At 33.8% G+C, this 17,183-nt stretch overlaps 1 protein-coding gene across 1 annotated transcript in view; it reads left to right on the plus strand.

Moving 5' to 3' along the window:
- Positions 1–17,183, plus strand: part of ZFC3H1 (zinc finger C3H1-type containing) — a 100,980-nt gene that overhangs the window by 73,053 nt on the left and 10,744 nt on the right. The window contains exons 16-25 of the mRNA XM_044679194.1: positions 205–744; positions 829–938; positions 2,921–3,052; positions 3,163–3,284; positions 5,746–5,847; positions 6,084–6,209; positions 7,590–7,773; positions 9,804–9,894; positions 10,563–10,751; positions 11,372–11,609. Coding sequence (XP_044535129.1) covers positions 205–744; positions 829–938; positions 2,921–3,052; positions 3,163–3,284; positions 5,746–5,847; positions 6,084–6,209; positions 7,590–7,773; positions 9,804–9,894; positions 10,563–10,751; positions 11,372–11,609 — 1,834 coding nt within the window. The remainder of the gene's footprint in view (positions 1–204; positions 745–828; positions 939–2,920; positions 3,053–3,162; positions 3,285–5,745; positions 5,848–6,083; positions 6,210–7,589; positions 7,774–9,803; positions 9,895–10,562; positions 10,752–11,371; positions 11,610–17,183) is intronic.

Genomic DNA, 17,183 nt, shown 5'->3' on the forward strand with positions numbered 1-17,183 from the left:
ATGTAGCTACTATTATTAGCAAGAGAGAGAACAAGTTAATCTGAATGGATTTGTGATTGTATATACCTCTTAGAGGATTCAGAATTTAATAACAAAAACTGTTTTTTAGACTTGAGTGAAATGACTGACTAAAGGTAGGTGGTGACCATTTTTTAATGTCTTTGAGATACAGAAAATGTAAACATGAATGCTTTCTTTTTCCAGCCAAACAAAATGATAAAACTAGACAGCTCCCCTGCATCCAGCCCGAAAAAGCATTCAGCAGAAATGATTGCTTTGGAAAAAAAAAGATTACAGCAGCTAGAGTATGAGTATGCTCTAAAGATTCAAAAACTAAAAGAAGCCCGTGCCCTTAAAACAAAAGAACAATCAAATGCAACCCCTATTTTGGAAGAAGAACCTGAATTTTCTTTACCTCAGCCTTCCCTTCATGATCTAACACAAGACAAACTGACTCTAGACAGTGAAGAAAATGATGTTGATGATGAAATTCTGTCTACTTCAAGCAGAGAACGAAGGAGATCATTCCGGGAATCCAATGCTTTCACCAAACCTAACCTTAAGCACACAGATACACCTAATAAGGAATGCATAAACAAACCCAGTAAAAGCACTGTGGAGAAACCTGAACTCTTTCTTGGTTTAAATATTGACGAATTAAAAAGATTGCATGCTAATGAAGATAGCCTGAAGGAGCTGATTTCAAAAAGTACTGCCATTTCAGAAAAGTTTTTACGTGGTCAAGTAGGTTACAGTTTATTTTTGAAAGCTAAATTTTGCTTTCTAAAATGTTTTTGGCCTTAGTAACATGTTTGTTTTGTTTCTTAGGAAATTTCTGTGGATGTGGATATTGTTGCATCACAGAACAAACAAACAGAAGGGAAACCATTTCCATTTGGACCATATCATAGCCCTCTTCTTGTTTTTAAGTCCTACAGGTAAGAGAATTCAGTGGTGTTTTTCTGCTGTCATTGACAATGTTGGTATTTGCTGAAAATAAGTGCATTTATAAAAATAGACTTTCATTCTCAGAGAATTAAGTTAACTCCTGGATCATAAAAAACAGAATGAAATCTCTGGATATGAAATTGCTTTCAATTCTTTAACACTGTGGAGTGAGGAAAGAGGATGAGAGGATGTGAGAGATGGGGGTGGAGGGTAGGGAGGGGGTAATCAGAAAAGCTATCAATTGGTGGTGTTTATTTTTAAAAAGCTTATGAGATTTTTTGGATTTGATTTTTCTCTTTTTAACCATGGGGCCAACTGCCAAAAAAGGTTGTGCTATCAATCCTTAAAAGTTCTTGACTATATTGTAGGTTCTGTACCTGGTAATCTTAAGGGTAAGGTATTATTGAAAGGTTTCAGATATTAGAACAGACCAGATATTAGAGCCCAATGGGCTCTTAGACTCTACCTTGTCCTTTTCCCTTATTTTATAGATGATGAAACTGAGACCTGAGGAGGGTTAGGTAACTTGCCCAAGGCCACTCAGATAATATAGAGTAGATGTTTACGGGATTTGAACCCAGACCTTTCCTTTCTTTTGTGTAAAAGAATAGAGATCAATTGCACATCTGTCTTGGGAAAGATTTCTAGCAGTATTGTTTGTTTATCCATTGACATGTTTTTAAAAAAGATTTGTTTCTGGCTGTCACTAGCACTTATTTAGCTGGACGATTTCAGTGTTTTGTCAAGTCTAATCATCCTCTATCCTCTTCCCTTTTTAAAAATACTTCACATTGCTTTCCATATTAAACTTTCTTATGCATAGATCTCTTTTTTATAACTCCTGTGTTTAAAATCCTTCAATGTCTCTTTGCCAAATACATTTGGCATTCAATCAGGTCCCCAACGCTTTTTACCTTCCTTGTTTTGCCTCATACTTTTCTCCATGTACTATATCTCCTTCAAACATTGTATATTTTTTTCTTTTAAAGTAGTTTTTCTCCTATTTTAGGTTATATATCACCTATATTTTCCAGTATATCTTTCTCTTTGGGTTCAAGAAAGCCATCTCTTGTGACAATGAATGGAAAAAAAGGGGGGGGGGCTGTTGAGCAAATCTAAACAAGACATCATTTAAATTTGATGTTTATTATTATTATTTTAAATTTATAATGGTAATTGATAAAAGAAATTGATCTAAACTTACCCCACAAATAATATGAGATAATGTAAAAAGATAATAAAACAGCAACAGGATTGAATATTTTCTGCTGAGAGCTAGACAAATCTAATATAAAGATTAAAGAGGAAAATAAATTAGCATTCCTTTATTAAGCACTATCTATTCACCAGGGAATGCAAAGACTTAGAGAAACAAAGTTGTGTCAAGGAACTTACATTCATCAAAGAAACTATTAGAAGAGATTCTAGAGTTGAAAGACTTAAGTTGTCTTATAAATGTGAACATTAAAGAAGATGTATCATTTTTAGGACCATATGATGCTGTTAGAAAACAAACTACTAGATTACACACACAAAATATTAAATGTAAAAAATCAAATGCTAAATTAATTGAAATGCTAAATTAATTGCACTTAATGTCTACTACAGGCAGTAATGTAATAAAAATAATGGTTGTGGTGGTCTGCCTCCTTGTTCAATTGGCAGGAGAATGCTGGGTTACACTTAATGTTATTTCTTAGGTCTTGAAATCTCTGCTAAAACAACTTCTAGAAAAGCCATTAAAATTTCTTGTGACTGCTTGATGTTCAGATTTTTCCTTCTGATTTTAATTCTTTTGAATATAAATGTAGCAAACCATAGCTACTTATTCTGCATGTTTTCCAAAGTCACTTAAACATCCATTGAACATATCTTTATTGTCAACAAGGTGTGAAATGTTTTTTAAAAATAGTAAAGATAAAATTATTTGGCTGGGGATGCCTTTTTAACTCAATTTTTTTTTCTCTGCTAGATTTAGTCCTTTTTTCCGAACCAAGGAAAAACTTTACCTCAGTTCAGTATCATACAGTAATATGATTGAACCGAAACAGTGTTTCTGCCGTTTTGATTTAACGGGTACTTGTAATGATGATGATTGTCAATGGTAAGTTCTGGTTATCATCAGCCTCTTGCTTAATTGAAGGTATAGTCTTCATGTCAATTAACTTTGTATACATAATTATCTCTTTTGTTCTGTTGTTGTTTTACTTATAGGCAACACATGCAAGATTGCACTTTTACCCGGAAACAGCTGTTCCAGGACATTTTGTCTTACAATTTATCTTTGATTGGTTGTTCTGAGAAAAGCACAGAAGAAGAAATTACAGTTGCAACAGGTTTTTACCAGCTCCCTGTCCCCAATTTTCTTAAGTGAAAATTTGAAACTGACAAATTTAAAAACTTAACTTTCCATCTAGTCCTGTTTTTCTTTAAATGAATTTAATAGGTTTTCTTGATTTAAAAATGTTAGCTTACTTAAAAATAGTAATAGTTGGTTTAGGAAGGATTTGAATCTCTATAGGAAGAAATTTAATGTTACTTATATAAAGCCCCTCTTTTTGTTATTTAAAAAATTGTCAAACACAGGATGTAGCGAATGCACTCTTTAAGCCCATATAGGAATCATTTCACTATGCCCTTTATTGATGTGGCAGTAGTTAGATAGGTTTATTTTAAATTTTAGTATGCCATTCTGCCTGGAAAGTGGATGGTGACTAAATTAGATGTTTTTAGTGATACCCCTGAAAACCCTAATACATGATATGTTGTGAAAACCCTAAACCTTTCTGTATTTAGAATCCATTTCACAGCTAAAATGTCTAAATTACCTGACTCAGGGGACTTGATCTCACTTAGTGTTACTGTGAAAGCTTAGACATGTTCTAATCTTCCAAATCAGCTGTTTGACTGCCATATGCGGACCAGAGAAACTATTCAGAACCTGTGATTTAAAAACCCTTTGCCTTAAAAACAAAAAACAAAACCAACCACAAAGGTGTGTGCAGCTTCTGAGCCTAGGGTCTTAACTAGAGAGCTGGTTGTGGAGGGGGTGGTAGTGGCAATTTTCTCATTCAGATCTCTCATTTTTTACTGTGGAGGAGCTTGAAGCCCAGGGAGATGGAGATAACTTTTCCGAGATCATTAAACTAATGAGTGTTAGAATCAGGGTTTAAAATCAGGCCACCCTTTTCAAATTCCCTCCTTTTCTACTTTGCTGGGAATTGTATTATTTTTTGGGGGGAAATTGCCCCCTTAATCTTGGAAAGATGCAGAATTTAAATTTAATCTTTATCAACTTTAATAAAAAAATTTTTTAATGAATTTTCATTTTACTTAGTGTCTTCTGGAAGAGAATGGAAAACTATCCTTAGATATTCAACATACAGAATGATGATGCTTGATTAAAATGGAAAAACTGGTGATAGTTTGTGAAAATGAAACTATCCATGTGGTTTCAATTCTTTTAAGACAAGGAGGCTGAGGAGTTAGCTTTTCTAAGAAAAGAACATCCTAATGCCTTTCATCGTTGTTAGAGCACAGGCTAAGTACTAGACTTGGCATTAGGAAGTTCTGGATTCAGTATTACCTCTAACACTTATACCTGTGTGGTCTTGGATGGCAGGTCGTCTTTATTTTTCTTAACCTCAGTTTCCTCATCCTGTTAAAAAAATGAGAGAACTGGATTAGATGATTGCCAGAGTTCTTTCCAGCTTTATATTTATGATCCTAAATTTCATGCTATTCATTATTGGTGTTTCGTAAATACTAAGATTTTTTAAAACATAGCTTTTTGAATAGACTTGCTAGCTGAGTGACTACTAAGCCTCAGTTTCCTGATCTGTGAAATGATGGTAATGCCTGTAATACCTGCATCACAAGGTTACTCTGAAGATAAAATTGATATAAGTACATATAAACTTTAAACTACTCTTGTTTTTTTATTAAAATATATTTTACATTTGTAGTTTAATATAAAATTTCCAAATTGATGATGAGATTTAAAAAAAAAAATCAGCGGATCTTTTTTAGAATTTGGAATTCTTTAAGAAAATTAATTTCTAAAGTTGTATGAACAGATGATAAAAATAAATATTTTATGTTGGAAGTTTTCTTTTAAATCTCTCATAATCTTAAGAACTGCATTAATATTTCAAAATAGAACATTTTTAATATTTTGAACCCTCATTTTGGTGAATGACCTTATTTTTTATGTTACATTGCACATTGTCAGACTAACCAAGATAATGTGATTTTAGATTATTTTGAATTCTATTAAAATTTTCACTTAATTATGCTTCGGCTTTGATTTTAGAATAGCTAATCTGTTGCATCTACAGCATCTTTTCAGTTCACATTTTTCTAGCTCTCATTGAGTGGAATAGTGTGATATTTGTTATGAAATTTTTAAATAGCATAAGCTTTTGTCTTCAGATAGAATGCTAGTTTTACTAATTGACATTTTACAATTCCTTTTGTTCTTGAGTAATTATCTTTATTTGTTTGCTGGGGTTTTTTTAACCTGCCCTTATATTTTCTTTGATTTTTTTCATTTTCTTTGTTTCTTCCTAACTTTTTACCATCTCACATATTTCTCATTTTAACTCTCTTATGTAGTCCCTTGATCTGTGTACTTTGATCATCTCAGTTTTTGTGACATTTGCCCAACTCTCTTGTCTGTGGAGACTTGAAGGGGTGGAGAAATGTGCCCCTGGGCTTTTCCTTCATGAAACAGTATAATACAAATATGCACCTGTATCCTATACGCTATTTATGAAGATAGCATTGTTCTAATTTCAGAAAAATACATTGAAAAACTTTTTGGTGTAAACAAAGATCGAATGTCAATGGACCAGATGGCTGTTCTTCTTGTTAGTAATATCAATGAAAGTAAAGGTCATAGTAAGTACTTTTTCCTTAAGTTGTACTTAAAATATACTATTTTATGGTAACTTAAAGGAAAATGCAGTTTGTAATGTTATGTAGTGAATCTTTAGAAGGTATTATGATGTATAGAATATTTTATATAGATACATATATGTTTATATATGTAACCACTGACATTTTCATTATATAGCTTACTGCTTTGTCTCTCTAGCATTATTCAGTCTCAGCTAGTCCATGTTCTTTTGTCTTAGCTCCACCATTTACAACTTATAAGGAAAAAAGAAAATGGAGGCCAAAGTTTTGGAGAAAACCTATTTCAGATAATAGTAGTAACAGTAGCAGTGATGAAGAACAATCCACAGGACCTATTAAATATGGTAAGAAAACAGTTTAAGATGTACAAAATCAGTTTCAAGTTGTTATAAGAACTCTACATAATAATTTGCTTTATCGGAATGATTATTGTGAACTTGCAGATGATCTCGATTCTAAAGAAATTTTTGATTCATTTACATTTCTTTATGTGAATTTAAGAAATTACTCAAATGAGAAAAACATTTATTAATTGTACCATGTTATTTAGGTATATTTCTGTTAACATTTCTCAAAACTCTGACTTATTTAAATACTTAAAATATACTTCATTTGAAGTTTAATATTGTGCCAAAAAAAAAACCCAAAAGGTTAACTTCAATTGCTTTAATAGAAGTGCATTATTGAGAATAAGGGTAATGCTAGTCCCTTTCATTATGTTCTTCCTTGGTAAGACTAGATCCAAGGTACATCTATGCTTAGAGTTTTAGAAAGGACATTGGTAGGCTGGAGCACTTTTAGAGGAAGTCAGTCAGGGTGGTGAGGAAATTATGCCAGGGATGATCAATTGATAGGCCTGGGGATCTTTAGAGAAAAGATTTTGGAGGAGGGGAGATTGGATGAGCATCTTCACATATTTGAAAGGCTGTTGGATTGACCAGACATAAAATGCTTGGCCTCAAGAAATGAACTAATTTGAGAGGTAGATTTTTATTGCTTGTAACTAAAGAGCTTTTTATTAATCAAAGCTATTTGAAAATGTGATAGTATGCTTTATTTGCAGTGAATTTATTTACCCAGGAGACTTAAAATGAGGATTGATTGCTTATTTGGTGGTAAAAAAACAGATTGATGTTTCAGGCAGGGTTTGGGCATTATGACCCTTTGAGACTCCCTCCAACTGAGGAGTTAGTGGTATTTTAAAATGTTATTTTAAAGCAAAGTTATAATGAATACAATGAACATATCACTCAACTGCTAACAGGTAGGCTGTATTTCAATAAATTCTGAATGTTGAGAGTACAAGATGCTCTCTCTAAACTCGTTATTGAATGCAGCAGATGAGAAGGGGCAGCTGGTGGCCCAGTGACTAGAGTGCCAGGCCAGGAGACAAAGACTTGAGTGTAAATTTGGCCAGACGCTTAACTAGTGTGTGTTCCTGGCCAACTCACTTTACCTCTGTTTGCCTCAGCTTCCCCATGTATAAAATGGGGATAATCACAATACCTACCTCTCTGGGTTCTGAGGATGCAATGATAATAATTATAAAGTGCTTAGTTAGCACAGTGCCTCTCACATGGTAAGTATTATGTAAATGTTAGCTGCTATCATCTTCATCATTGTTATTAAATTTTCTTTCCTCAGGCAACCGTTTTCTGTTCATTAGTATGGTTATATGTCTAAGAACTAAAGAGTTTTTCACTGAAGAATATTATGCCTTGTAGCTTCCCCACCTGAACACCAGGCCAGTGTTCCAGTTTTGGATGCTGTTGTCACGCCTGATGATGTCAGATATTTTACAAATGAGACTGATGACATTTCCAACCTGGAAGCGAGTGTGCTTGAAAACCCGTCTGATGTACAGCTCTGGATCAAACTTGCATACAAGTACTTAAATCAGAATGAGGGGTAAGTCAAGCTTATCTTTGTGTAAGCAAATCTGTTGTACATTTATATTTTTTATGTGTTTGAGGTTTATTTCACCTGTAGTAATCAGGTTTCCTTTTTAGTGTTAAAAGGAGTCTTTGTTTCTCATCAAAGCCACAAGCACTTTATTGTTTAAAAGCAGTTAGAAAAGGTTTAAGATTAGATCTTAAGCTGTACATGAGCTTAGTATGAGTAATAAATTATATTGGAGCATTAACTCCAGATGGCTTTGTTCAGCATGGAAGTTGTTGAAATGGAAAATCATTGATGTTATATGGAAGAATTGCTGGTTAAAACGTCAAATGACAGTCTATCAAATTGAAAAGATGCTGGTAAAACAAGAGCTTTTGACTTGGGGTCCCCTCTTACTAAATATTTTAGGAGAGACCAGATTAAGGTTTTATGACATTTCATAAAATTTGTGTTTAAATAAATGGATGCAAATTTTGGTGAATCGACTTGAGGACATTTTGAGCAGCATTATTTTATTTGATATTTGTGCTAAAAACTAGACCTTTAATATAATTTGTATAGTGAAATTTTTTGCAGACTTCAGTTGACTAATTTGTGATGATGGATGAACTGAACAAAAGATGGTATTCATTTGAAAATGTCCTAACACATACCTAGGGCATTTGGTCTGTGTATAGGATTGTTATATACTGAGTTTCTGAAAGCTTTCAGTAACTTCTTTGTGTTTGGCAAGCCCAGAAAGAATGCTCCCACTATATAAGTGGGTGATGACAATTTAACACTGATAGAAAGAGAAGAAATGGCCTCCATATGAAGGTTCTGCATCTTCTGTTCCTTTCTTCTCATTGCATTTGAGTTTATACTCTCCTTCTTCATAAAAGTAACATAAGGGGTGAGGGTGGGGGAGGAACAGTTAAGAGTAAAAAGATTTTAAGACCTAGATTTATTGTGATCACAGTATCTTAAAAGCTAGCTATTTTGTAGTCATGTCACATAAAAGTGATCAATTCTATGAAACATTTGAAGGATATTTCTGAATCTAGAATTAAATTTGAAAGACATGTTTATTTTGTAGCATGTTCTCTTATGATATAGTTTTTCTGATGCAAGTGTTCAAAGAAATTGTAGTCATATTAGCTAGATTTTTCTTACTTGGCTGTTGTGCTTTGAATGTTATATGTATTAACTGAAACGTTAGAGAAATTTTCTAAGAGTTTTCCTCATGGTATATCATACATTTTGAGTTATGTGCTAATTTAATGTCCTTATGGGTGGTTCCAGTGATGAAGGAATCAGTTACAATGTTTTCTTATGTGACTCACTGAGTGAAGGCCAAACTGTACTTTATTTTATGAATAGGATCATGAGAGAGAGAAAATTATCTTCTCCAGGAGATAGCAAGTCCTTGACCGTTGAAAAGGTCTTTTATATTGAAAGCTTTGATATATTGAGTTGGCAGTAGTTGGCCTTGAGAGAGAGTTGTTTAACTTTTCTTGGACCAGTGTAAACCCATAAAAGGCATTACTGAACATTGACTTGAAGCACGTTTGAAGGTGATAAACTTGTGGCTTTATAATACTGTGTTGTTTTTACCTGTGATAGATATCCACTGAACATTCATTTAAAAAGCAATCTCTTTGTTGTTCAGTTCCATAGCAGGAAATGTTTTAAATTCAAAATACATTTTTCTTGGTTCAAATCTACTTTGTCATTAGGAACATTGATATCTAATTCATATGAAATCCCTTGTAGATATAGTATAAGCTACAACTCATTAGCACATGTAGTACAGGAAGTCCATTTTTCCAAAATAAGAAATTAATAGATTAAAAAACCTCATTAGATTGGCATTTCTGAGTACATATATATCCTATCTTGCTATTTTTCAAGAAAATTTTAAGTCTTGTGTGTGTATATATAAACTAACAACAAACAATACGCAGGTCTTCTGCAGAGTGTTTGGATGCAGCTTTAAATGTTCTGGCTCGAGCACTGGAGAACAACAAAGAAAATTCTGAAATCTGGTGCCATTACCTCAGGCTCTTCTCCAAAAGAGGAACTAAAGAAGAGGTGCAGGAGATGTGTGAAACGGCTGTCGAATATGCTCCAAATTACCAAATTTGGTGGACCGTAAGTAAATATTTAAGTATTGGCACAGAGTTTTACCTTAATTACAATGATTGATATATATATATATATATATATATAGGAAATAAATATCAGGCTCATCAAATAAATTGATCTGCAGATTTAATCTACAGATAAATTCCCATGTATTCCTAGGACCATAAATGTTAGAGCTGGGTGGGGTGGGACCTTAGCAATCATCAGATGATCTCACTTTGCCTTTTTTTGGCTTCACTTTCCTTAATGGAAAATTGAAGGGGTTGAACTGGATCTCAAAAGTTCCACTTCTAATCTGTGAAACTGTTTTCATGAGAGGTTAAGTGACCTCTGATATCTTCTGTTTATAGTAATCACAGAGATAAGTCATTCTCTTCAGATGTATAGCAGTTTAGGTTTGGCAAAGAGAAAATTGATTAGTGAATTTCAGGAAAGAAACCCATTTTGTTAATAATTGTATTTAGTCGGTGTTGTTGGGAATTACCAGTACTTAGTCTTTTATCCTTGATAAAAGGAAAGATAAAATTGTACAGCATAATTATATATTGGCTTCTTGGAAGATGGCTTAGATGGGTTTGGCTAGTTTACTGTAAGGTCACTCTTTTAATAAAACAACTATAATGATGGTTTATTTCTGTACTTAAAATGTAATTGTATAAACCATTTCTTGACAGTTTTTGAACTTGGAAACCACTTTTGATGGCAAGGATTATGTATGTGGGAGGATGCTTCAGTTCCTTATGGAAGCAGCAAAGCATGAGGAGTCAGATCTTCTGTCTTTTCAGCTCTTGGAGTCTCTTCTCTTTAGAGTTCAGCTAAGCCTATTCACAGGCAGATACCAAAATGCCCTTGCCATCTTACAGGTGAGCAATAATTTCTAACACTGGCACTAACAGCTTGGTGAAGACTTTTATTATGTAGGTTGCAGAGTTTTATAACGTTACATTTTTTTATGTCAGATGTTCCAGATTTTAAGACTTAAGAAAAATATTACTAAACAGTAGTGGTAAACCTTAATTTTACTTATTGAAGCAAGTTTTGAATATTGAGGCGCTATTTACACATTTTTCTTGAATCACTTTATTAAGCTTCAACTTAATCTGAAAATTATCTTAATTTAATTTATATCAGAATAATTTCATTATGGCATGTAATTTTCATTTATTAAACATTAGTGGCCTTTAACAAATGTAAAATCTCTTTTAAGAAAATTTGGCTTTTAAAAAATGCTCCATTTAATTGAATACATATTCCTGAGAGAGTTTTCACCATGGTACTTCCTTCTTTTTTCAGTTAAATGTTTTTCTTGGACTATTGATATTATATTCCATATCAGATCTTTGATTTCTTTTGTCAAAAACATAACTCCTCAGAGAAATGAGGCAGTTTTGTTCCTCTTTGCCCTCCAATTTTTGAATCTTGTTCCAGTGTAAGCGTCATTACTTTAAAAAAATATTTTGGATTAATTTTTCATTTTACATAGAATGCATTGAAATCGGCCAATGAGAGAATTATAGCAGAACACCTTTCAGCAAGTGATCGATGTTTGGCTTGGCTGGCATACATACATCTCATTGAATTCAACGTTCTCCCTCTGAAATTTTATGATCCATCTAATGCCAATCCTTCAAGGATTGTTAACAAAGAGCCATTTTTAATTCCATGGCAAACAGTTCAAGATGTGAAGACTGACCATGACATGTTAGTAGCTGTTTTTGAAGGTATGTGTGTACAAGTTTTGAAATTACTTAGAGCAAAACATGACCACCAATGCTGAATCTTGTCATTATTTAAATTGAGCATTTACTTTCAAATCTTTCAGTGATTCAGCATTTCATCTGAATACACTAGTAAAAATAGGTATAAATATTTTTTATATTTAATCATGCATTACATGAGGAAATAAACCTTAAAGGATGGATGGATATAGAGATGAATAAAGAAATAAATATATAGGGTGGCTTATTCTTGGAAAAGGAAATCACCATTTTAAGAAACCAGAATAATCTTTTTTTGATGTGATTGAAGAAGTTGCCACATATTAAAATCTAGTCAGGGAATACAAATAATGTAGATAAGAGGTGCTAACCAGGTTACTCTTTTTGAAGCATTCAGTTAACTAGTAAGGAGATATTAAAGGCAGTGTTTCTTAATTATTTTGAATTACTATTTCTTGAGTATAGCAGTACGTCTTTACTGAATTTTAAGCTATCACTAAACGAGGCACTGTATGATGTAAAGATATGGTTGAGGAGGATGTGGATTAAAATCAGTAGGGTCAATGTTGGAGCAAGACAGACCAGAGGAGAGAAGGAAGCTTGAGTTGGTAAGGTCAGGGAAGAAGTGTAAATTAAGAGAAAAGACAGTAAAGAGATAGAGGTGTGAGTGCTAACAAGATGAGGAGAGTTAGAGACTTCCACAGTGGCCCGCTGAGGAACTATGTGCAAGAACAATAAGTCATTTAAGACACTGTGAATTTCATTTCCAAGTGTGGAGACCAGAGAGACTCCTGATGGTGCATTGACCCTCATGGGTTGGGTATCTACGTATCTGTTAAGGCCAAGTGATTGTTTTCTGCATTCCAAGCACAGTGATGTCTCTCCAGAAAAAGAAGGTAAAAGGCTTTGAAAAATACCTTTGTGCTTTTTAGCTCATCAGAGAGATCAGAGATCTTAAAAAAAAAACACATGCAAAAATCCAGTAAGGCTTTAGTGAATGAACACAGGAGAAGAGGTTATAAAGAGGCAGCTAGGAATCCTGCTTAGGGTCAGGAGGTTAGATAGAGAAAGGGAAGGAGAACCCTTGACTATTTGGGCCTAATATGGGGTCATTCCCAAAAAAGGAGGGATCTGGATCCTTCCCTAGGAAGCAGCAGCTCTTGGTTCATGCTAGTTGTGGAGACCATTAAAATGTATACAGACTTCTTTTTTTTAAGGGAGCAGCATGGTGAAAATAGCATAGATTGGTTTGAGACAGTATATTCTTTATTTATTCTTTTTGTAACCCATATTTAGAATCTTTTATTGCTCCCCCCTTCCCCTCCATCCATTCTGTTGTTAGGCTCTGTGATTTCCATTTCTCAATTTCTTATCAGTTCTTTCCACCGTTACCAACATATAAACCCTTCATTGCTACTCATCCTGGACTGTTACAGTGGGCTATTGACTGGTGTTCCCATCTCTTATTTTTTCTGTATTTTAATTGCCCTTCATTCTGCTTCCAGATGAGCCTTCCTAATGTATCTCTTATTCCAAACCTTTTGGTGGCTTGTTATAAAGTTCAAAAGCTTTAGCCTGTATTCAAGACTGTTCACAATAGTATCAGCTGTATGTTTTTGCACTAACAGTACTACCTTCTAGGTCAAAGTACTACCTTTGGCTTTAGCTATGCTAGATTTCATTATCTCTCAACCTGAATTAACATTTCTTTGCCTTTTCTCAGTGCCTAACACAGTACCTGGTATATAGTAAGCACCCAATAAATGTTTATTGGTTGTCTTATTTTCTTATGATATTCCTTATGTCAAGCTATAGCTTCCCTTCCATCACTACTTGTTCAGAATCCTATCCAATTTCTAATTTTATTTAATAATTAAATTTAAGAAGAACATTTATTTTATATGTTCTTTATTTAAATGTTTATATGTATATAACATAGAACAGAAAAAGATTATTTTGGAAATTGTGCTGCTTGCTTTTTAAAAAAGAAAACACAATAAATTCAGTGTTATTTTCTAAACTATCCTGTTTGTCCTCATTTCTCTCTGAATTCCCTTTTGTTCTCTTTTCTGCATTAAATATTTTAATGACCAACTTATTTCTGATAACATTATTACTAGCTCCTTCCTACCAACATATTAACCCCCAGGAGAAAGCTCTTGTAATAAATAATCATAGGTGCAAATCAAATCCACATATTTATTTTAAAATGCTTGTCTTGTTCTGAACCTTAATGCCTCTTTCAGGAGGTAGTAACATTCTTAATCATTTGTTCTCTGAAATCTTGGTTGCTTTATTGCATTGGTGGTTTCTGCTCTATTTGCATAAGTCCATACAAGTTTTATGAAATTGTCCTTTTTTTCATTTCTTATAACACAATTCCATTTTTATTTATTCTTTTGGTTGAGAGTGGGACAGATGGATGGGATCTCCCCTGCCTTAACCTTGATGGAAATGCAGTTGCTAGTCACAGGCTGATCTCACTGCTAATCAACATGGGAGCTTTGACCTGCTTCATTTCCAGCCTAGGCTACTTCACCTTCCTTAGGCTGTCTGGTGACTCCCTCCTGCCAATGGCTTACTGTATTGATCCTAGACTTAGTCTGGATACCCAGTCAGTTTAGCACACTGCAGCTCAGAATTCTTGAGCTCAAGTGGTCCAACTGTCTCAGCCTCTTCAATAGTAGACATACTATAATTGAGGCAGCTTTGTGGTACAGTGAATTAAGCTCTGGACATAGTACCAGGAAAACGTGAGTTCAAATCTTGCTTCACACATTTAATAGCCTCATGACCCTGGGCAAGTCATTTTATCTGTACCTCAAAATGGGAATAATGATAGCACCTTCCTTTCAGGATTTTGTGTGAATAAAATGGGATGTTCGTAAAACATTTTGTTAATTTTAAAGTGTTACATAAATCCTCGCTATTAATAAAATTTGTTCAGAAATTCCCTAGTTGATGAGCCCCACTCCCTTTTCTAACCAAAAAAAAAAAAAAAGGCGGCTATAAAATTTTTTTCTTACATATAAGCAGTTCTATAATTTTTTTCTTTGAGGTATATGATTAGTAGTCCATTGCTAGGTATTGGTGGTTATTCTTTGGTGGTTCTCAAAGAAAACCAAAATGACTTTACTTGGTGATGTCTTTTGATTCTCACATATGCATAAGTCAGTGACTTTTGGGACATAGTTCCAAATTGTTTTCCAGAATGGGATGGGCCAGTTAACATCTCCCCCCACAACCTGTGTCTGCCCTTCTTTAGCCTTTCCCCAAATTACATTAAACTTTTTTTTGCCAACCTGTTAGGTGTGAGATTAGAACCAGAGTTGTTTTGGTTTTCATTTATCAATGATTTTGGAACATTTTTTTCATTGACTGGTTATTGCTTGGATTTCTTTATTGAACTGGCTTTTTATTTCCTTGGACCATTTATTAGGAAATGGCTGTTATTCTTAGAGAATTAAATCAATTATGTATCTTGATACTTATTATATCTGGAGATTCCCCCTTTCCCCAACTTAATATTTCCCTTCTAATTAAAAAAAAAACCAGCGAAATTTTATTGACATCTTTTGTTTGTATATTGTTTAAATTTGCTCTGGATTGCTTTTGTATTTCTCCCCTCCTCCCCAGATCCCTTCTAATTTTAACTAGATTTTATTTGTGCACAAACTTAATCATTTTATCTAATCAAAATGCTTTTTAAATTTCTTTTTCTTTCTGTCTTTTGTCTGGTCATTAACTGTTTTCCTAGCTATAGTTGTGAGAGGTATTTCTTCCTAATATGTTTATGAAGGACTTTTTACGTCTTAAGTCATGAATCCATTTGGAGCTTATTGTGCTCTACAGTGTGAGATGTTGGTCAAAACCTAATTTCTGCTCAGCCATTTTCCATTTTCCTTGTAGTTTTGTCAAAGAGCATATCTTTAACCCCAAAAATTATATTATTTGGGTTTATCAAACACACCATACCTACTATGTTTGTTTTCTTCTTATGTTGTGTAACTAAATTTATTCCCCTCATATATGTCTGTTTTTTAACCAATGCCAAATAGTTTTGATGATTATTATTACTTAATAGAATAGTTTGAGATTTTTTTGTACTTTGTTACTTTATTTCTTTTGAGGATTTTGTTTTGTCCTCCCAGAGGAATTTTATGATTGATTGTGGCACCTGATAATTTAGTTACATATAATATTATTTTTATTATATTGGCATAGCTTATAAACAAGAGCAATTAATTTAGGTCTATTTGTATTTATGTAAAGAATGCATTGTAGTTAGATTCATTTAGTACTTCCCATTCTTATAGATACATCCCAGATGCCATTTTTTTTTCCATGAAGCTATCCCTAAAATTCATAGTCAGCCTTTCTGGGTTAGGACATCAAATAGTACTTGATTCCATATCTTATGCCTTTTTCAGTTTATTTGAATAACTTGTGTATATGTTTTATCCCCGAACTATATCATAAGCTCTAAGAAGACAAGGACTGTGTGTTTGACCACAGAACTCTGCATGTAATAAAAAAGGTCCTTAATGTTTGTTAAAGTAGAAAATTCAGCTATAAATTAATTACAACAAGATAGGGTAGAAATCTATGGAAAAGAAGAGGAAGGATGTTTGGATGTAGAATTAAAAGAGTTGATGGGATGGTAAAAGATGTGGATGAATGGAGAGGGAGGAGTCCAAGATGATGTCAAGATTTTGAGACTGGTGATTAATGGGGCCTTGTAGCAGAAATAGAACATTCTAGTTCATTTGATGGGAAGGAAATGTTGAGTTTGGCTTTGGGTATATTATTTAAGGTGGTAAGGGGACACCCAAGTTTAAATAACCTTTAGGCATTTGGAAGTAAAAGATTTAAACTTAAGTGAAAAGTTGGTCCTTTCAGCATGCTGTTTTAGGAATCATCACCAGAAAACTCATAGATGAAGCCATATGATGTTTTTTATAAGGAAATGTTAGTGGTCAGAATGAAAATAGAGACCCACATTTGAACTTTGGGATATATCCATGCATGGAGGGTAGGAAAAGGAGGAGTCAATGAATTAAAGAAGGAAAAAAAAAATAGAGAAAATCTGAGGGTAAGGGAATGATGTTCATCAGTGTCAGATTCTGCTTTAGAGGTGGGGTGGGGTGGGGAGAAGGACCAAAGAAAAATCCTTTGGAGTGGATTTGAAGTCAGTCATTGGTAATGTTTGAGACTGCCAACTGCAGAACAGTAGATATAAAAACCAGGTTGCCCGGGGGTTTAGGTAGTATAGATAGTGAGGAGATGGGGAATAGTAAGACAAGGAAATTAAGAATGTTTGAAGAGAGAAGTAGAGAGGGAAGAGAAGAAGGGGCAGAGGCCCTAAGGACACTAGAGGACAAAGGAAAATCACCTTCTTTGGAGACTTTAGTCAAAAAAACAAAAACATGTTGAAGATCACTGTGAAAGAGTTCATATAGCACGATTTTAGTCTTTTCAGTTAAGTAGGAAGCAAGGGGAGACAAATGTTGGAGAGTTGACAATGACATGTTCAGTAGAGGACAGGATCATACAGGCTTTAGGACATGAGTTTAGAAG

This window comes from Gracilinanus agilis, chromosome 5 (genome assembly GCF_016433145.1).
Source record: "Gracilinanus agilis isolate LMUSP501 chromosome 5, AgileGrace, whole genome shotgun sequence".
NCBI lineage: Eukaryota > Metazoa > Chordata > Mammalia > Didelphimorphia > Didelphidae > Gracilinanus > Gracilinanus agilis.